Source organism: Psittacula echo (assembly GCF_963264785.1).
Source record: "Psittacula echo genome assembly, chromosome: 15".
In the NCBI taxonomy this organism is placed as follows: Eukaryota; Metazoa; Chordata; class Aves; order Psittaciformes; family Psittacidae; genus Psittacula; species Psittacula echo.
In genome coordinates, this window is record NC_137751.1 from 1,098,597 (window position 1) to 1,119,840 (window position 21,244).

A 21,244-nucleotide genomic window follows, 5' to 3' on the forward strand; every position below is an offset into this window, starting at 1 on the left:
TTTTCCTTGAGGGTGTTCGTTTTGTTTTGGGGTTTTACGGTTTGGGGTGTTGAGGTTTTGATCCACTTAAATGGGTCTGGAATTTGCTTCCATACCACTTTCACTATAATTAATGTATTCCTCATCACCTACATCAAATTGTTTGAAGTGGCTGGGAAAAAGCAATTTTCACTGATGTAATCTTAAATGTGTGCATCTCCTTTTTTTCTGTCAAATCCTGTCTGTTCTCTGTTTGTGAACAGTTCATATGGTAAAGACTGCCTCTGGTTTTAGGGGTTTCAGTATCCGTCCAAGCTTTGCTGCTCTTACAGTGAGACTGAGGTTGTTATAGGAGCAAATTCTAGAGTCCATGACAGGACAAAATGTGACCAAAACCTCTTCTTTTGTGTCTACCTTCTAACATTCTATGATGAATTAATGAATGCTTCAGTCCTGTGAGGATCCAGGAGGGCTCATTGTCTGTCTTGTTTCTAGAGCGCCAGGTCTTCCTTGCAACATGGAAAGATATTCCAAATGAAAACGAGCTTCAGTTCCAGATTAAAGACTGTCACCTGAATGCTGGTGAGTAGCTTAATTCTGCCATGCTGAGAGCGCTTCTGATGTGTGGTCACTAGGCATCACCTTATTAATAGCTATGGCTAATGGATAGAAGAATATTGCACTTCTGAACAGAACAGCTTTGGCTTATGAAGAAAACAGCCTTGGATCCTAGGGCTTGTTTCAGTCAAAAACTTTAGTTAGGTCCCTTTAAAAGGATATCTAAAATCCTTTTAGATATCCTTTAGATGCTGGTTTTAGATTTTACCTGTCTCTTTCTTCCTTTCATTCTGGACCCTTGTATTCTTGTTTTCTCTTTTATACTTTGCTTCCCTGCAAAGCTGCTCTTTTAAATAGACCTGAATATGGTGCTGGGGCTGTTCAGCAATCCTGTCCTGCTGCTGTGTTCCAGCCCTGACTTTAACCTACTGCATAATCCTGGGCCAGTCACTTCACCTTTTAGCATCTGCTTTGTTCTTTCTGTTGTGAAAGATTAGAAAGTGGTTTGACATGTATGGAGGACAGAAGAGCTTTGGCCTGCTGTTGTTAGCTGATATATTGATGTGTTTTGATCATACTCTGTCCTGTTCACCTCTGTGCTTAGCTGTTTAGTTGTCTCTGAGCATCCTACTTGTACGTATGACCTTACTACTGCTGAAGGATGAGGGAGCGTAAAAAAAGTGGAATGGGGCCAGTGTAGCAGCTTTGTTCCTGTTCAAGAGGTTCTGGGCAGGAGCCAAGTGATTCTACCAAAAGCTGCTCTGTATCACAGAGGAAAAAAACTGTCCCTATTGATTACAAACCCCGTAACCTTTTCATTTGCTCCTGTCTATTACACGATAAATATCCTCTTGCTTCAGATGCAGACAGAAACTATGGGTCTCTTTGTACTCGTAATTATTACTATTTTGGAATATAAAAGATGGAGCCTGCGAGAGGGGAAAAAATAGCAGCTGTTGGACCTTATGACTTGATTTCACTGTGGGGTTTCAAATGAGAACAACCTCTGTGCCTCCCGCAGTCCTCTCTTCTTCTGACGAGCTTGGCATAGCTTCTCCCCTGCACTGCAGTGCTACTGCTGGTAGTGCCTCCTGCCCCTTCCGTGCCCTACCTGTGCTGTCTGGGGCTCTTTAGATCTCAAATCAGAATTGTTGGTAACTTGCAGTGTTTGGCACTGGGCTGTTGCAGTACTGGCTAGTTTAGGGTGTAGCTGGGAGGGAGAGAAGGGGTGTGCATGGCTAGGAAGATGAGCACTGTGATTCTGCAGCCTGGCCTGAGCCCCCTTCTCCCTCTGAGACCATTCAGGGAGGGTTTGCCAGCTCAAGACCAGGCTGCTTGCCCAGGCCTGCCTGAATTGGTGATGCTTAGTGGAGAACATGTTACTAGCTTGCAGGGAGAGCACAGGAATGCCGGGTGGTTTCCCTGCAGTGCTGTCCGCAGCCATTGCCAGGACTCAGGTGGGAAGAGGCTTCTCTCAGTGCTTTAGCAAGAGCCCTGGATGCAGCACCTCTCCTGAGCACAGTCCATCACTCGAGATGCTTGGGGGTGTGCAGGACCTGCCAGCCTCTTTGGCTTATGTACGAGAGAAAGTGGGTCATGTCTCATAAACAGATTTCAAACACCTCCATCTGCTGAGGCTTTTGGGTTTGTGTTTCCACTGCGGACATCTCCTCCCTTTTGCAACTACATGTCCCTTTCCTTCCTTGGCTACCTGGGCTTCGGCACAGAGCAGGCCAATAGCTTGCAGGAGGGAAAACTAGGGAGGTCTTGTGTGCTTTGTGTTAGTCCCTAGCGCAACCCTGCCTGAGCCTGCTGCTTACCTTGATTTCATTTAAGTGTAACCTCCTCTAGTATGGACCATCCTAAGAGCATCAAACCTTGCCTGAAAAGGGATCACCCCAAACCCCTTGGTGTGCTGGGCTTCCAGCATCCTCAGGGATGGAGACTTCTCAGTGTGGCAAGTGGCTGGTTGTGCACACCAGGGCAGAGGCACAGGCAACCTGGATGAGCTGTGTTGACAGTTGAATCCTTCTTGCTATGAGTTTATACCAGAGCAAGGGTGCGTGTCTGGCCATGTGCTGCAGTAGGGCAATAGTCTTTCAAGATTCACGGTCTTGATCACTTAAATCCAGTGAAAATAGTCTTAAGACATCTCCTTTCTTCCCAGAATAGTAACTCTGGGTATAAAATCTTTCATCTTTGTGCAGGAAAGACTGGTTCATTTTCAAAAGACTCTCTCGTAGGAGATGCTTAACCAGAATAAAGCTCTCAACTTGGGCTGGTGGCAGTTCTGTTGTTCACTGATGAAATACCACCACGTGCAGCTCTCACATCACCACATAAAACAAGGTACACACAAGGGCTGCCATGGCAGAGCTGCGCAGAACAAAGCCTGCAGATTTCAATGGCTCCTGACTAAACCTTGGGAGACGATGGGTTTTTGCAGCCTTTCAGCACAGGCAGCTTCCAAGCACTGCCAGCTCTGCAGAGATGTGCAGCCACCGTGTGAATCGTTATCCCTGCTCTCGTATCCGCTGGGATAACTAATTAATGCTGAGCGTGAGCCCACCCACTTGGTGGCGAATCGAGGCTCAAGGACGCACCACACCATTCATGCTTCAGTCTGATTCCAGCTCAGTGACGTGTATTAAGCTGGGAGCTGAAAATACCTCTGCTCCCAGCTGATGTGCCCTCATCGCAGCTCTACCAGCCACTACAATAGAGCTGCATGGCAGCAGCAGGTGATGGATAGACAGTGCCAAATGACGTGTGTCTGCTCCTGGGCAGAGGGCTAAGCAGAAGTGTGGTCCCTGCACCCTCAGTGCCTGCTTTTCTAACTGTAAAGAGCCTTCGCTTTCCTGAGTGCTCAGATCTGTGCTGTTCGTGTGCCATGTGAGGAGCGGGGCTGAAGTTACATGTAGACATGCAGGAGGCCCTGCTGAGCAACTAAACAGGGGATGCTGATTTATTCAATGGAGAAACTGGAATTTGAATTCCTTTTTCTTTAGACCAAAGTGAAAGGGGCTTGGAACAGGGATTTTTAGCTGTCAAGAAAAGCAGCTTGTGCATTTCATGTGTACCCAGAGCTGTCTGTCACAGTGCAACAGTCACCTTACAGCACCTCCTGTGTGTACTGCAGCCTTTTCTCCATATTCCTTCCTTTGTTCCTTCAAGCAAAAAGGAGATAAACACAGTCCATCAATGGAGATGCTTGTCTGTGAATCGGTGCTACCAGGCCTTTGTAGGTAAAAGATCCATCCTGTGCCCGCAAGCCAAGCCAAATGGGATTGACTCAAGCTTTGATGTTTTGCGATGGGGATGGCAGAGAAAGCTCCAGTCCCTGGCAGCTCACCCCATAACAGGGCACAGAACAGCCAGAAAATCTTGGCTGCTGCAGGCTGAAGCCTAAGGTGCCACGATCTGGGGCTTTCAATGGTGAGGGCCCTCCACTCTGATCCCAGTCTCCAGCATTTTGGTTTCCAAACAATAAGCAAATCCTGAACCCTTGAAGGTATTCCCACAGTTCCCAGTGACTCAGTGAGAGAGGAGTGCTTACTGAGACTCAGGTTCCCAGCAGTGAGAGCTGGCACTGGCCTGAGGCTGTTCTTTAGGGCTGAAGCTGGATGGCTGCAGAGGAGCAAGTCTCTCTGGAGTTGTATATCATGGGGTCAGAGTGCACTTAGGATGCACTGTATGTCTTGAATTCATTTGAGCTCTTTCATGTGTCTGCGTCTTAGGAAGAAGTTGTGATAGTTCCATGGAGCAAACCATGTTCAGAAATAGAACTTCTAATAGAAACACAAGGTCAGGGTTCTACCCAAATGTTCTCATCTCTTATGAATCGAGTGCTAAGTTAATTGATTTGGGGTGGGCTTAATGAAAATAGAAGAATCTAGTGCATGAAAATAGATCCCTAAACTGTTATATCTCAAATAATCTGGGTGCAGTTGGTGTCACTACGCCAACTGAGGTTTCCCCTGCGGCTGAGCATGCTTTAGAGCTCGCTTTGCCTGTTTACACATGCTAAGTTTGATTGAATCTGAAAGTTCTGTTACTTTAAATTAGAATACACAAACCAGATTAACTAAATGTTTTCCTTTCTCTAAATCCTGCTTACCCAAACCCATGGAATGAAGGAGGATGAGCTGACAGGAGGCAATTAGTTGCTGTGCTCTTCAGTAGCATTAAGAGCTTTGGGTTTGCTTGTTCTGCCCCACAATTTGGTATGAAACAACAGTTATTAGTGTTCGGAATTCATTATGGCTTTATTGCAATGCAGTGGTCACTTTGGTTCCCCAAGTAATTTGCTAATGCTAGAACAAAGAGAAATTGGATATTCTTGCTGGAACCTGAGGGACAATCATACACAAGCTTCTCTGGTATGATTTTATTCTGTATGTGCAAATCTAGTAACCCGATCGTTTAATAAATTAGAGAACTCATGTATATTCCATGTCTTGGAAATGAATCTACTGTCATAATATTGACCAAAGTGCCTCCCCACTAGATCAGAGTCTGCAGATGCATTTGGTGTTTTAATGCAGCTCTTGGCTGGATGCTCAGAACCATTCAGTTGTTGCTGGAAATGGTGTGGGGATGTTCCCAGCTACCACAGCTTAAAATATAGTCATTAAATTTTACTTCCTAATATCCAGGGCTTGTGCCAAACACCACAAAGGTCCAAGTTCAAAAGAAACTGTATTGTTGGTGTTGATCCTGAGTTGTGCAAGTCCTTTGTGGAAACTCCTGTTGTTGCCAGTTAGGCATCTTGGGTCTTTGAGTTTGGAAGTGAAATTCTTAAGCTGCAGGGGTAGAAGATTTAAGCATGTCCTTTGCTTTACCCAGAAGGAAAGTGCTATTGGAAAGAATTCGATTAGTTCAGTGCAAAGGAATAGCCCTTGTCCAGCTTTCTTCCCTATGTGCCTGTGTTTCCATGTGTGCTGTTCAGTTGTTGGGCTGAGACAAGGGGAAGAGTTCTGTTTAAAAAGCAAAAGAAAAGGAAAACAAACAAAAACCAACCCTAAAAGACGGACTGATGTTAGAGGCTTCCCTGGCCTTGGGGATGGGGAAATCTTTGTGTATCCTTACATTGTTCTTCAAGAAGGTTTTGAGAACAAGCATTGAGCCAAAAGAAGCAGCCCTGCAGAAAGTTGCTTAGCAAGGTCAGGCGTAGACTGTGCTGACTTGCAGGAGGACTCATGTGGCTCTGGTTTGCAGTCACCAGATCCCACGTGTCGGGGGGGACACATAGCAGCACGGCTCAGCCCTCCTCCTGCCTGTGTTGGGCACTGACCAGGGCTCTGGTGGGTGCTGTGTGCTCACTGAGGGAGCAGCAGAGCTGGGCTCAGTGCTCTGCTCCCAGCAAATATCTGCCTTTTTAAATGTATTTATCTTTTAAAGGCTGTGCTGTCACATGGCATTAGCGGTCCTGCCTTCAGCCAGGCACAGCCTGGCACTGTTGCTTAGCAACTCTGCCCCATCTCCAAAATCCCAAATCCTGACACTCCAGGAGCACAGGACGGATGGGAGCTGCTAACTGGGAGAAGAAGGGGTAGGATCTCACCAGTCCCCACATCTGTGCTGAGGGAGGGGGAGGAGGAGCCAGGCAAGCCAAGCATCAGCACTTGAGCCTGCTCACCATTGCTGTGGGTGCCTGCCTGAGACAGGGTATGTTTTGGTAGGGTTTCTTGCACTCCTCAGAGGGTAACTGAGGTCAGACAGGGAGGTGGAAAACAGACTTTCCTAGGAGTGTCTTGCCTCAGTTTCCCTCCCTATATCCCCCTACAAGCATGCCCCTGCTTGGAAATCTGCTCTCCAGCAAAAGCAGGGCTGTTTAAGTGCAGGAGGTGCCATCAGTTGAAGACTTTGGCATTAGAGTAGTTGCTCTGCAGGCCCATCTCACTCACTGTGCCCCCAGAGCGCAGCTCCCTGGGCAGCAGGAGCACTCACTTCCTCTGCTGTGTAATGGGGTAGCAGCTCCACAGCTGCCAGAATTACAGCTTCCCAATTGCAGCCTTGCTTCCAAGCTGCAGCCATGCTCCCTGTGGAATGCCTTTGCTGTGACAGTGGATGGGTAGATGGCTGCCAGCAGGTATAAGGATAACTGGAGAAAGTCTGAAACTCTTTCCAGCAGTTCCACTTCCAGGATATGTGTCCAGAGAGACTTTCAGACTGGTAAGGTTTAACCACAGCCTGTTAGAACTGGGCAAACAAAATCACAGTTAATACCACCATCCCTTGCAAACAAGGATGCAGTCTCTGAGCCAGTGCTTGTTGAAAACACTGCCTTTTAAAAGCCCTGGAGGCTGCTCTTGTTGGCTGCGGGGATACAAAGAGATGGGATTTTGGGCTTTATCCCTGGTGGGTGATGTCTCTCCCAGCCATGCTCCGTGTGAGCAGAGGACTGCTCTGCATTCCCCATTTCCCAAATCTGGATGAGTTTGTTGTATAGAGGAGGAGTAGAGGTGGGAGGAGGAGACAGAGGGAATGAGGGTTTTTAAGCAAAGGATCTCATCAGTTACTTATATCTGCCAGTTTCCATAGTAACTGGGGAAGAGAGAAAACCTAAATCAGAGTGTATCTGGGTAGCTGGATGCCTGAACCCTCCTCGACCTGCATGTAGCTGCTCTGAAGCCTGGTGGTCCAGGCTGCCTGTGAAGCTGCTCTGCAGCTCTGGTTATCAACGCTGCCCTGGGGAGAAGCAGCAGGTCCAAGTCTCTGCATCAGTGTATAGATTCATGAGGCTCTTTCTTTCCTGCTTCTGCCATTCCCTGGCACTTGTTCCCTCTCTCATCCTTCCATATACTAGCACAGACTTGTGTCCATTCTCACATCTAGCACTGATGCTGGTGGATCTTGGTGGTGTTAGGTGCAGAGATGGATTAGAGCTGCATGGTCACTTTGTGCTGCTTCTCTGCTGCTGTCTTGCTCCTCGTGCTCCTTGAAATGGATCCCATGTTTCCAGTCTCTTGGCTTTCAGCACAAATTGGTTTAGGGCCACTTCTCCCGCTTGCTTTCTTTCAGAAGTGCACAACTTCCTGGTAATGGCCCAGCACAGACAAGGCATTCCATCCTGCCCTAGCAGAGAGCTTGAATGAGTTCAGTTCTCCTGTTGGACACTAGGAATGGGAATTTGCCAGTGATGCTTACCGGGGGTGGAGTCCTCCCTCAGCCTACCACCCAGAGTGGGAATGTGCCCCTGTTACTGGCATCCAGAGACTGAAGTTTGCTCTATGCTATATTGAGAAGCCATCCCATGGCACCCAGAGGCCACTGACTTGGGTCTTTGTGTTCTGTGTATTTGCCCCTGTCCTTGTTTCTTTGAAAGGCCCCTTAGAAATAACGTGTCGTGCTTCCATCCATGCAGGCCTCCAGGTGAAATCACACATCTGTGAGTGCTCAGGTCGTACAGTGTATAAAAGCTGTATCACAGGCCTGTGATGTCTAGAGGCAGATGTCTGTGGAGTTTTACACTTTCAAGTAATGGCTTTAAAAAGAAAGGGAAGGATTTTTGCTACCTTGTAGGACGTTGGTTTGGTCAGAAGTGTCTGTGCGTGGGGGAAGCAGGAGGGAGTTGTCATGGTTGGGACAGGACCTTAGAACCAGGTTCCCAAGCGAGCCTCAGGCAGTGATCTTTGTTCTTCTCTGTCTTCATCTTCTGGCTGCCTCCAGGTTCACTTGCCTGGCGGTGGCTGGGGGCTGTAGATAAAGCAGATTCCTCCTGCGCTCTGAGCTGCAGACTCACATTGATAAAGGCAGTAAATCCTGAGCACCCCAGAGCAATGAGCAGTAAGTGAAAGCTCTGCAAGATGGGCCAATCCATCACAAGGGTTAACAGCCTGAAAGGAATGAACTGGGCTTTTTTCTCCTTGTGTCATGTCTGCTCCTGTCCCCAGGGAAAACCCTGGGACAAAAGTCAGCATTTCCTTGTGCGCTTGCATCCTGGGAATGCTCCTTTGGGCTCTCCTGTCTCTGCAGATGATGAATCTGAATTAACAGATGTGTTTTTCCTCTGTCTCTCTGAAGACACTGTCTCCAGCAAACTGCAGAATAACAATGTCTACACCATTGCCAAGAGGAACGTGGAGGGTCAGGACATGCTCTACCAGTCTCTGAAACTCACCAACGGCATCTGGATCTTGGCTGAGCTTCGCATTCAACCAGGGAACCCAAACTACACGGTGAGGTGTTGGACTGCAGTGGGCACGTGGTGCAGGCTGGGATCTTCCTAACTCACATCACACACAGAGTGATTTCTCCTCGTGTGTTTGTTTTGTTGGGGGGATCCTGTTAATTGACGGGGGGAGGTTAGGAATGCTCACTGAACTGGGGAAAACAAGTGAGAAACAACAGAATTCCACTGCTCTGTTACCAGTGAGCTGGGATAATGCCCGCTCAGCAATGAGCAGCTACTTGCCAAGGTTACCCAGAGATAAAGCCAAGAGACATTAGCGAGGAAGCATTGCCAGGATGCCCTTCCCCCTCTCACAAACAAGGACATATTCATGCCCTGCTGTGTTCCCGCAGCGCAGACCGGCTGTCTGGATGTCACAGCCTCTTTGGCCTTGTGCTGGCATCAGCCTGTGGCTGGTGCAAAGGTGCGCTCTGTTCTGGGCACCTGCGTGTCTGAGCATCCTGGTATTAAAGGATTTGGCTCCTGTTGGAAGCTGTTCCAGGAGTTTCAAGAAAAACTCGTGATCTGAGCACCGGGGTGGAAGCGAGCGTTGGAAGGTGATTTAAAGTGTTTGCACAAGGATTGATGCTGCAAACCTGGTCTCGACCTGATCCTTGCCTTAGAGAGGGCTGACAGCAGCCAACTTTGTGTCCATCAGGACTGAGCCTCCAGGTTCAGTGCTGTGACTTACGGCATGAGAGCAAGCAAGTCGCTTGCCTCAGATTTGGGGCATCATCTCCTTCCTTCATGTGTGCAGAGGCGCATACATTTGTTAAGGAATTTGGGAACCCCACAGTGGCAGTTTGCTTTCATGTACCTCCTCCTGCTCGTAGCAAGCTCTGAAAAGGCAGTTTGGTGACAAAGCAGAAATGTTCGGGTTGACTGTCATCAGCCACGTCCATGATGTGTGCAACCCATGCTGTAGGTCAGTTGCCTTCCTGGAGATGGTAGGAAGCTCCTGCCTTCCCTTGCACCACCACTAACCTCTTCTCTCCTCTTTGCAGCTCTCCCTGAAATGCCGAGCTCCCGAAGTGTCCCAGTACATCTACCAGGCCTACGATGCCATCTTGAAAAACTAACAGGAGATGAGCCTGTGCCTCCCCCTGCAGAAGGAGGCGGGAGAAAGGGGTCCCCAGATCCTCCTTCACCACTAGCGCAGGGAAAAGCACTCTTAACTGGAAGCAGCTGTATTCATGTGTAGGATGTCAGTCAAAGGCACTGATTCAAGGTAGCAATTAGTATCCACGTGCTAACGATGATAGGGAACAAACCCCTTTGGTATTTTTAGCGTCCATGGAGTTTGTAACCACTGCTTTGACTACTCCCATGTCCCCCTCGCCCCTCACTCCTTGTCCGTTCTCGTGGGCTTCTCCATTTTGTGCCAATGTCCAGTGTTTTCTAAATGGCTTTAAGGCGTAGTTCCGGTTTTGTAAACTCATTGGGAAAAAAGAAGCAAGCAGAAACCCGTCCGTCGGCTCATTAAAACAAGGCAAAAGTGTCGAAAACGTAACACTGCACTTTATTTTCTATTTTTATACTTTTGGGTTGGTTTTTGAGTTTTTCTATTGGAATTGGCTTAAAGGGAAGGTGATTCCAAGGAAGTATTGGGGGAGCTTTGCAGGGATGTCAGGCTCTAGCAGGGTGAGCACAGCCTCCGGGCATTAGGAACAGAGCCATCAGTTTGGTCCGTGGAGGCGGATGGAGCCCTACAGAGGGGTTTTTTATTACACTCATGCTGACAGCTTCAGCTCTGCTTTTGATGGTGTTTTCACTCCAACCATCTCCCTGGCTCATTAGCTGCTGATTGGAGAAGTGAGGCTGCTTTTGTGTGGGGAGAAGCTGCAGCCCTGGATTGATAACAGGACAGCGGTGGATGAAATGAAGGAAAAGAGCCCACTCTGAGAGCAAAAGGCTCCAGGTATGCTCTCCGCATCCTCACCCAGCTGCAGCCCCTCTTCTTGTGCTTTCCGTGCCTGCTATGGCCAAACTGCCTTCTCAGCTGTCCTCTGAGCTGTGCCACCTTCACCCAGCGCTGCGCTAACCCCTGAGGCTCGTGGTGGTAAATCCAGCTGTGCCCCTGCATAGGGGGGTTGCTGCTGGCAGTGTCTTGGGTGCCAAAGGGAGCGGAGCTCCTTCTCCCTGTGCTGTCCCCCAAAACGCAGGCCATGGTGTGGTGGGAGATGCTTTGGGCTTGTGGTGTTTGCTCCCTGCCTGCCTGGGGCCTTCAGGCTGGGCTGAGAGTCCAGCAGATGGTGGAAGGGTTTCTTCCATGTGCAGCTTGGCTCTTTGTGCCCAAAGGCGCACAGGAGCACAGAGGCCGTTTTGGTTCCTGCTCTCACCCCCTGTCCTGAGCAGCCCCATGCCCTGGTCCGTCTTTTCCAATCTCTCCTTAGGGCCAGGACTGCTTCCCTTTCCAGTCCATAGCTGTGGACTTGCCACATTGCAACCACTAAGCGCTGCGACAACAGCAGTGAAAGCAAAGCCTCTTGCATGTCCTTGCTCCATCCATAGCTTGTCCTGCTTAAACCAAGCCGCTAACCAGAGCAGCTTTGCCCTCCCCAGCATGCTTTGATGCCATCTACTCCCCAGCAAGCAAAGCTCTTATGCATAGCAACCCCCATGTTGTCTTTTTAGATGCCGCGTTCAAAGTCAATACATGTTTTATGGTGGGAGATAGTCCATCAGGGCTTTGGCATTGTCTGCAACCGAGAAGTCAGTGCTGGGAAAAGGTTACAGTGCCCTGGAAGAGACTCCAGCAGGGAGCTGAGGAGCTCCGGTTGGAGCTGCAGGACCCCAAGGAAGGCGATGTCCCTGTGTTAGGAACCCCTGTGCTCTGGCTGGGGGAAAAGTGGGGCAGAGCTGGAGCAATCCAGCTCTTGCACCCTGCCTGTGTGTGCTGGAGGTGATTTGCAGAGCACCCTGCAGCAATCATTCATAGAGCAAGTAGGGAAGCACCGGTGGCGCCGAGTGCGATGCTGTGTCGGGGCAGGGAGGAGGGTGTAGCTTTGATGCAAGGAGGGGTTGCTGGGCATCCCATTCTCTTGCCTGATTTCCTGGCTTTTTGGGTGCATGGGTGTCTGCACTGCAGGGCAGAGCCTGGGCTCTCTCAGTGGTGTTTGCCCTCTCCCACTGCACTGCTCATCCAAGCGTTGGCCGCGTAGCTGTGTTGCTCTTCAGGCTTTACCTGCCCTCCATGTCAATAAACTCATTTCCACGATGCTGTGGCTGTGCGTGGCTCTGTGGGGCTGGGACGAGGATCCAGGTCCTGTGCTTTTGGCACTGCCTGTGGGAGCAGGCAGGGCTGAAGGCTGCATTCGGTGGGAAGGAGGCTGTTCACTGGAGCCTTTCACTCTCGCTTCAGCAGCCGTTTCTAGGGAGACCCCCCCCAGAAACAGGGGCTTTCAGGGCGAGGAGGTTGCGATCATCGTCGATCTTCTGCCTCTGACTGCTGCTCTCTTCTCATCTTAAAAGGCAGCAGGAAAAGGGCACTTCCTTGCAGGGGGCACTGGCACCTTGTCACGGACGGCCTCTGACGGAGTAGGAGATGGATGTACCCATTTAGCCCTTGCTGGGCCCCAGTGGGCTGTGTGTAATGGACCTGCCTTCCCTGCAGTGAAACGATGGAATCAGGACAGCCGGTGATGCATTTGGACTGCTCTGGCCTGGTGCTGGTGTTTTCCAGAGAGTTTTCCCATCACCGGTGCTGTCTCGAGCTGCAAAACCTCTGCATGGGGCCAGAGCCAAGCTCTGGCCAGAGATGCAACAACACAAGCAGCAGAGCAGCTCCATCCCTTGCCCTGCCTAGCCTTGCCTTTGTGGCACTCGGAGATGAGGCCAAGGGCCTGGGGTGCTGTGTTGGGATGGTTTTGTGTTAGAAGCTGGTGCATGTCTGTAGCAGCAGTGAGAGGCTGGTTTGGGGTCACTGGTGGTGCTGTTGTGTCCCTTCATGCATCCCTTGTGTGCCTGGGATGGGGTGGTCATTGCCTGCTGTGGGTCTGCTCCTTGCTGTGGTGCTGGGGCTGAGCCTGGGGCAGCATTTGGCCCAGTTAAAGCTGGTACAAGATGCTGAGGTCTGTGCTGTGCTGGCTGCTGTCGCCTTCACATCCCATGGCAAAGGGAAAGGTTTTTCCCTCCTTCCCTGTTCTGCAGGGGTTCCTTGGGGAGGGATTGGTCTTTCCTGCTGCTCTGGGTTTGCAGCAGGCTCATGGCCTATAAACAGGGACACACCAGCCCTGGGCCATCCTGCACCTTGCAAACTGCGTTTGCTTCCTTAACAGCATGAGCCTGCGGTGCTGGGAGCTCAGGGGCCATCAGAGCTCCCTGGGCTGGGAACTGCCACAGGGATGGATGGTCCCCACAGCCTTCACCCTTCCTGAGGCCCATGCTGTGGGGCAGAGACCCCTGGGTGCCCTGGATGGAGATGCTGTGCTGGATGGGCTCCCCCAGCCGCTGCTGCTCCTTGCACCCATCCTGCTCCATGCTGGTACATGTGCTAAGGGCCAGCACCGGGTGACAGCAGATCCCCGAGCTCATGATGCAGCACAGGGGGAGGATTTTCGGGCTGACCACGTGCCGAGACACGGGAGCTCTTGGATGGATGGGTTTGGATTTGCGTCGGATGAAGCTCACAGCCAGTGGGGATGTGCTGGGATCCGGGATCCAGCCCCGCTCCCCTCCCCCTTGCCTCCTATATTAAATTTCACACATAAACCTGCAAGTGAAGAGCGTCTTGGAGGGAGCTGCTAAAAATAGCCCGAGGCTGGAGCCTGGATTGTGCAGGAGGGTTTGTGTGCAGCCGCGATCCCTGCCCTTTCCCAGCAATGTTCCAGGGCTCCTGGCTGCTTTATGGGGATGCAGAGAGAGGAGCTGGGGAAGCAGAGCAGCATCTAGGGCTGGTGATAACTAACCCCCAGGGACACATCAATACCTCCCTAGCTGGGAGCATCAGGCACCTCCACAGGGAAATAAGCCCCAAATGAAAAGCCTGGGTGTAATGTGAGGCGCGAAGGGGCTCTGACTCCCTTTGAGGTGTGGGGTGGCACAAAGGCTGTCCTGGGGTTTGCCCTTGTCCCCCTGCGCTCTGGGGCTGTGTCTGCAGTCCCCGTTCCCCCAGGAAGGATATAGCAGTGTGTTTCCCCTCCTCACCCTGGAGAAGAACCCCTGGAGGTGATGTTATTCCCGGTGCTGATGAGGCTGGAGGGAGCCCAGCCGTGCTGTGGCCGGTGCTGGCTTCAGCCGAGCCCCCACAGCCAGACCCGTGGAGACACCCTGGTGCTTGGTGGTGTCAGGGTGACCTGCAGCGGGGTTCAGGGGCTGCTTCGAGGAGCAGAGAGCTGCAGGGAGCCCATCAGCAGCGTGTCCTAAGGGCCTGCACCACGCTCCCAGAGCTGTGACCAGCATCTTCCTCGCTATCCGGCCTGCAGGTGAATGTGTGGTGTGGGGTGTCCCAAAACTGCAACAGAAGTGTCCTTCCCTCGGTGGGGCCTGGCAGCACCCAGGGACAGGGGGCCAGGGGCCTGGCGCATCGGGGATGAGGGGATGTGCCTGAGAGCGCAGGCAGCAGCGGTGTCGGAGGAGGGAAGGGCTCCTCGGAGGGCTCCTACCCCTGTCCCCAGAGGAATCTGACCTCGGGGGGTCCCACGGGTTGGGCACGAGGGCACAGACACTGCTGGGCGCCAGGGAGGGCAATGCTGAGGGTGTTGCACCCAGCACACTGCAGGGGGGACATGGGAGGGTCTTTTCCCATCGGCACCTCCCTAGAGCCCCGGGAGAAGCCGCTGTGTCCCTCCTGGCTTCCTGCGACTCGGTCTGGGCATTCCCTGCCTCCTTTCCCGGGCGCTGCCTCCTTCCCTGCCTGGCCGCTGACTGCATCCCTCCCCGGGCATCCCCTGCATCCCCGCCTGGGCAGAGCCTCCCTTCCCTCCGCGGGCTCTGCCTGCATCACTCCCGAGCATCGCCGCCTGCATCCCCGCCTGAGCGGTGCCTGCCTCCCCCCGGGCGCTGCCTCCATCGCCGGCGCCACCCGCCCCGTGCCCCGGCCGGGCTCCGCCGCCGCCGCCCGGACCCTCGGTATCGCCGCGCCGGGCCGGGGCTCTGCAGCGGGGCCGCCCGCTCCGCTCCGGGCTCGCCGCATGGCTCCGCCGCCCGCCGGGGCTCCGCCGGCCCGGGCCGCCGCTGCCAGGTACGGGGGGACAGGGGCGAAGTTGCCGCTGGGCAGGGCCGGGGGACGGGGGGGAGCTGGGTCCGGAGGGGGGGTTCCCAGCGAAAGTTGAGCTCCGGTGCTCCCTGGTCCCCCATCCCCGCCGGCCTGGGGGGTGCGTTTGTCCCCAGTATCCCCCGAGCTCCTCCAGCCCCGGTGCCGCGGATGCTGCGCTGCCGCCGCGGAGAGCATCCTCCGGCTGCGGGGTCAGGGCTTGCGGGGGGCAGCGCTTGCCCAAGGTCGCGCCGGGGCCGAGGCCCCCTCCCCGGGGCAGCCTCCCCCTCGCCGCCCGCTCTCACCGCGTCCCCGCTCCGCGCCTCGGCTTCCCATGGAGCCAGGCGGGTCGGGATGCGATGCTTTAGGGTGCAAAAGCGTCCTGGGGCCGGCTTGGCTCATGCGTGGCCCCCGGGTGCCAGCCTGGAGGGGGACGGGGTTTTTGGGGTGGGTCAGCCCGTTGCGGGGCGCGGGGTCTCGGTTGTGTCTCCATCGCCCTCCAGCCCCGCATTGGAGCTGGGTTCTGTGGGGTTGTTCCTGCAGCAGAGTGGCCCCCGGGGACTTGCAATGACAGTGCTTTCTGCGGGTGGAGAGAGGCCCCAGCACCCCAGTGTCCCTATGGAACCACTCCTGGGGCTGGGGTGAGCAGGTCCCCGAGGGCAGCAGCACCCCAGGGGATGTTCCCAGCCCCATGTGCCATGCGTGTGCCGTGGTGCCCAGCCCAGGGCAGAAACCTGCTGCTGCCCCGGGGCTGGGTCAGGCCCTGCCAGCCACCAGCCTTGCTGTGAGGAGGGTGAGGGATGGTGGGAACCATGGCCCAGCTTGGGGGACCACAGGAAGCCTGGCAATGCCGGCACCCAGCAGCCAGGACATCCATGTCCAAGCTCTCCTGGGGCAAATACCTCCATCAAGCAGTCAGGACAGGGTGGTTTGAGCCTGCTGCTTTCTGCCAGCTCAGGGACCACTGCCCTGTGCTTTGGGGATCGTTTTTAGGGAAAACGAGCCAGAGCATCACACGTTGCTGAAAGCATCCACACCCTGGGATTAAGTACAAGCTGCTTCCTAATCATGGGAGCAAGCAGAAGTGGGACCCAGCCCCTCAGCCTCGTTGTTTCCATCATAGCCCCTGGTTGGGAGCCTGAGGCCAGTGAGTGTTTGGGCCCCTTGACTCCACTCGTTCATCCTTATGTGTGGGCTATGACCCTGTGTCCTCCCCTGCATGTGTGGCCCTGCCCCGGGTTTCTCTGGCCTCAACACATGCGCCAGCAGCCCGTGGGCTTACCCCGTCAGCTGGCTCAGAAATTAGCCTCCATCAAGTTAATTGCCAAACTGCTCAAAGCCTGGAATTAAACATTAAAGCTGTTGCTGCACAGAGCGATCTCCCCCCTGCCCCAGCAAAAGGCAATTCCAGCTGTCCAAGCGGAGCGAAGATGGATTCCCTGGCTTGGGGCAGCACTGGGATGGAGCAGCCAGCGACAGTCCCCATGGATGCTGTGGGATGACCCCCCGTGCTGCAAACCCAGACCCTTTCCTAGAGGTTTCCTTGCTCTGGTGCCAAAAGGGCTGAATAATGGAGCTTCTTCCTGGGATGGAGTTCACCCAGATCCTTGGCTGTGCAGGGTGGGAGCCCCCGAGGGGGACACTGCCCAGCCTTGGGGGATGCTCCTGCTCCCTGAGGACAGATCAACCCCTTCCCATTGGAAACACATCACCTGCAGGTGTGCCCGGGGTGCCTTTGGGATCTGACCGTCTCCTCCTTGGCCTGTCAGTGACAGGGGAAATGCATCCTGAATGGGGCTGAGGCCCCCTGCGTGGGAATATGCAGCCTCGGCACCGCAGGGGCAGCAGCAGGGCAGCGGCCGGCGCGCGGCGGCGGCATGGTGGCAACGGTCAAGATCGCCGTGCTGGGAGCGCAGGGCGTGGGCAAGAGTGCCATAGTGCGGCAGTTCCTCTACAACGAGTTCAGCGAGGTCTGCGTGCCCACCACGGCCCGGCGCGTCTACCTGCCCGCCGTCGTCATGAACGGCCACGTCCACGACCTGCAGATCATGGACTTCCCCCCCATCACCGCCTTCCCCGTCAACACCCTGCAGGTAGGGATGGGGCCTCTGCGGTGGCATTGACCTCTATGGGGTTTTGCTGTAGAACCCTGGGGGATCCCGGGTCCTTCTCTTCAGGGGATGCTTCTCCCTGTGCTTGCTAGTGTGAGGGGTCACGTCCTCGTGGCTATTGGCTGAGCGGGCCTGGGTATAATGTGTCTTTTAAAGCTTTCTCACCTAAAATGATGGCAAATATGGGAGGGATGGTGCTCCTCTGGCAATGCCTATGGTCCCATCCAGCTGGGTGATGGATCCCAGTCAGAGCTGACACCAGCAAAGGGCTGGAGGTGCATGGCCAGAGCATTCAGGGGAGAACCAGGGGTTCCTGGAGAGCCAGACCCCAATGCATGCGTTGCCCATGCCAGGTAGAGCAGGGCTGCACATCCCCTCCTGGTGTGGTTGTGATCCCACCACATTTCTCGAGCACTGAGCCCACCAGCACCTCCTCAAACCCCCTTCAGGTGCTTCCAGAACAGGCCCAAAAGGCTGCATGGGGTCATAAAGCATTGGTACCAGTGCTGCTTCAAAGGGGTTTAATGGGGAAAAAGGGGATTTTAGGCTCAAGCCATAGTGCACAAGTTGTGCCACTGCTGTGGGGAAAGAAGCTGTGGCTGGAGGGCAATGGGGCACCTCCATAAGAGCTGGTCCCTCTTATATCTAATCAGTATAATGATATCACTCCAGTGCCCCATGGGGACAGGGTTATGAGGCCTTGTAGTGCTCCTGCCCTGTGCTGTCAGGCAGGAGGTGAAGTGGGAGCTCCAGGGGCAAGGAGGAGGTTTAGGATTAATCAGTGTGAGCAGGGAATGAAAGGTCAGCGCGAGAGACAGCCCAGAATAGCAAAGGGTGATGTACTGACACGGCAGCGATGCTGCCACGCTCCATTAACTCCCTGCCTCACTGTGCTCGAGAGGACGCAGCCGGTGGGAACAGATGGAGGTTTCCTGGGAAGAGAGGCTGGGCACAGGGATGGCTCCAAGGGGAAAGAAGAGGGTTGCGATGGGGGATACGGCTCTGTTTGCTGGGAAGCTCCGTGCCCAGGAGCAGCATCCTTGCAGTGATGTGCTGGGAGAGGAGCGGGAGCTAGTGGCTTCCCAACATCCCGTTCCCACATGGGACACTCCTCCAGCCTTGAGCATCCTGGAAAACCTGCCCACACAGGGGAAACCATCCTGACATCACAGCACTGGAGCAAGCTGCTCCCCGGAGTGGTGGAATAGCTGCAATTTGTGGATCTCCCAGGTGTATCAGGACTGAGAGACGCTGCTGCTCCATCCGCCTGCATCGCTGTGACACCGAGGAGCTGCACAGCATCTCCTGCCCTCGGTGTCCCAGCTCCTTCCCCTGCTGCAGTCTGTGACGGAGACCAACCTGCACCCAAAACTTTCCTCTTCCCAGTTCCCTTCAGTCCTAGGTCTTGCTTTGCATCATCCCGATGATAAACTGCAAGGGATGATTCATGGGACTAAAGAGGTTTGCTCAGGAGAAGTGATGCCTTTCCTCCTTGGTGCATCTCCATGGTGCTCAGGAGGGTTTGTGGTGCTGTCAGCATGGGCTGCCTTTCCCGACACCACTGCTGCACTGGGAAAATGGCTGGAAGTGGGACAGATCCTATAGCATGGAAAAAATAATCCTGTTATTTCTGGAAGCCCAAAGCTTCCCTGGCAACACGAATTCCTTACAGCTCCACTTTGTGGCTGCGGAGAGGCCACCCCTGCCTGCCTCTGCCCTGGCTCCCAGTCCCACAGACGCCCCAGCAGCCACAGCTCCTCTCCTGTCCCCATGTCCCCTCCAAACAGCCCTGCCGTCACCTTCCCCCTCTGACCCACACGGATGGGGATGCATCCTCAGCCTGCCCTGCCTGCAAGTCAGGGTGCATCCCTGGTTAACACACCTCATTACAGCTATGGAGGATGAAGCTTTTACAGCCAGGGTGAGGGGTGCATTCAGCCCCACTCCCAGCTCACCCCTGGACCACTGGGCACCAATCCTTGTTCAAGAGAGGAATTGGGGTGGCAAATCCCATTCGCTCTCCTATGGATTACTGAGGGGAAGAAGGAATCTCTGGAGATGGGGTGGCTGGAGGGCTGTGAGGGGCAGATGCAGCGTCACAGGGATGGGTGAGCGCAGAGCAGAGGTGAGATGGGTGCTGGAGGGTGTGCACCCAGTGCAGGGCATCCCCCAGGCACGGGGCTGGGGCTGAGCCAGGACTGATCCCTCTCTGCACCTTGCAGGAGTGGGCGGACGTGTGTTGCAGGGGGCTCCGGAGCGTCCATGCCTACATCCTGGTCTATGACATCTGTTGCTTTGACAGCTTCGAGTACATCAAAACCATCCGCCAGCAGATCCTGGAGACGAGGTAGGGATGCATCCCCCTGCAGTGCAGTGCTTCCCCGCTCTTGGCGTTGGGGATGCGATATTACAGACTGTCACAAAGCCCCTCTGCGGGGCTGGGAGCCCTGAAGCAAAACTGGACCTGAGGGCAGAAGGAGCTGGATGAGGCTTGGAGCAACCTGGTCTAGTGGAAGGTGTCCCTGCCCATGGAACTGGATGAGCTTTAAGGTCCCTTCCAACCCAAACCAGTCTGGGATTCTATGACCCCAGGCAGGTATCCCCTGTAGGTGAGGGCAGAAAGCAACTGGGGCTGACACAATGCGGGGCTGGCCATGAAGAGGGATGAGGCAAGAGGAGTCACATCCCTCTTGCCAAGCCAAAGCCAAGAGCTTGTTTGGGATGGGTTGGGGTCCGCGGGCCCATCCTCACACTGTGCCCTGTCCCCTTCTGTGTTCCCTCCCCAGGGTCATCGGCACATCAGAGACACCCATTATCATCGTGGGCAACAAGCGGGACCTGCAGCGGGGCCGGGTGATCCCGCGCTGGAACGTCTCCAACCTGGTGAAGAAGACGTGGAAGTGCGGCTACATCGAGTGCTCGGCCAAGTACAACTGGCACATCCTGCTGCTCTTCAGCGAGCTGCTCAAGAGCGTGGGCTGCGCCCGCTGCAAGCACGTCCACACCACCATCCGCTTCCAGGGCGCCCTGCGCAGGAACCGATGCACCATCATGTGAGCCCCCCGGCCCCCATGGACCCCTCTGGCCCTGCCATTGTGGCCACCCATCCTTGGGGACCGCGGCTCCCCGGTGTCACCACTCGATGGGGGTGATGCTGTGGTGGAAGCGGTGCTGGAGGCACCTTGGGGTTTGCTTCCCCGCCAGCGCTGGTACCCTGCGGTGACATATGGGGACAGTGCACCTTGGACAGGGTGATGCCATGGGCAGGAGGGTGGCCGGGATGCCTGGAGGGAGCGAGGGGTGAGGGAGGACCATGGTTAAACTGAGCCCTCCCCAGGCCTCTGGCACTCGGGGTTAAAGCTGTCCTGGGGGGGGGGTTGTGTCTCTGCTGTGCCTGATGTGCTGCGTGGCACGGGGGGGTAAAGGAGATGCCTCAGGTGGTACCCAGAGGTTGGCTGTTGGCTCCATCCTTCCCTGGCATCTGCTGCCTGCCATCGCCTGCCTCCTGGAAGGGAATTGCCCAGTGCCTGTGGCCCAGCGTGGCTCCATCCCTGGGGCACGGTGGAGCTGGGAGTCCCCCCTTCAGAACTGGGGCTTCTCTCCTAAGGGCAGAGCAACCTCCAGCAAGAGGCCGGGTCACAGGGGCCCTCTTTTGGCTCAGTTGGGTCAGATTTCCAGGTGGAATTTCTGGATGAAAGCAAGAAATGGGGGGGGGAAACACTTAAACTACAGCCCCCATCCTACCCCTTACTTCCAATGGGTGCTGCTTCCCCAGGGCCTCAAGTCCCCCTTCTGCCCGGGTTCAGCCAAGGAAGGCTCCCCCTCCCCACGGCCTGTAGAACACCAAATAACCCCGGAATGCTGCTTGCCGGGCAGGTCACCCCTCCGCTACCTCGTGTCCCGGGCTCAGCGGGATCCAACCACCCCCTGGTGTCCCCAGGGCAGCCCCTCACTCCATCACCCCGCACTGGCTTTCCCATCGGGATGCTCGCCTCCATCCGTGTGAGATGGCAGCGGTGCGAAGGCATCCTCCAAAGCAATAGGGACCTGGACTTTGATTTCCCGTTGTGTTCCTTTGTTTTCTGTCTATCCCTAAGAGGAAATTGAGGCCTTGTTATTAGGTTTTAATCTTCCAGCTTGTTTTACACCAGATTGAAGCTCATCCTCGTCTTGTCCTGCACAAGGTGCCAAGGGCAGCTCCTGTTAGGAAATGGTGCTGGGAGGATGTGC

The 21,244-nt window shown here is 54.6% G+C and overlaps 2 protein-coding genes across 3 annotated transcripts in view; both read left to right on the forward strand.

Moving 5' to 3' along the window:
* Positions 1 to 11,919, forward strand: part of AP2B1 (adaptor related protein complex 2 subunit beta 1) — a 79,713-nt gene extending 67,794 nt beyond the window's left edge. For both annotated transcript variants that reach the window (XM_080630334.1, XM_080630335.1), the window contains 3 exons: positions 475 to 561; positions 8,563 to 8,717; positions 9,715 to 11,919. In XM_080630334.1, the coding sequence (XP_080486460.1) occupies positions 475 to 561; positions 8,563 to 8,717; positions 9,715 to 9,789 (317 nt within the window). In that variant the 3' untranslated portion in view covers positions 9,790 to 11,919. The remainder of the gene's footprint in view (positions 1 to 474; positions 562 to 8,562; positions 8,718 to 9,714) is intronic.
* A 4,861-nt stretch (positions 11,920 to 16,780) lies between these two features.
* Positions 16,781 to 20,071, forward strand: LOC308227356 (ras-like protein family member 10B; the record flags this gene model as incomplete). Its single annotated transcript, XM_080629900.1, has 3 exons — positions 16,781 to 16,996; positions 19,237 to 19,361; positions 19,801 to 20,071. 3 exons carry the CDS (start codon positions 16,781 to 16,783, stop codon positions 20,069 to 20,071), a joined length of 612 nt encoding a protein of 203 aa, XP_080486026.1.
* Positions 20,072 to 21,244: the final 1,173 nt, after the last annotated feature.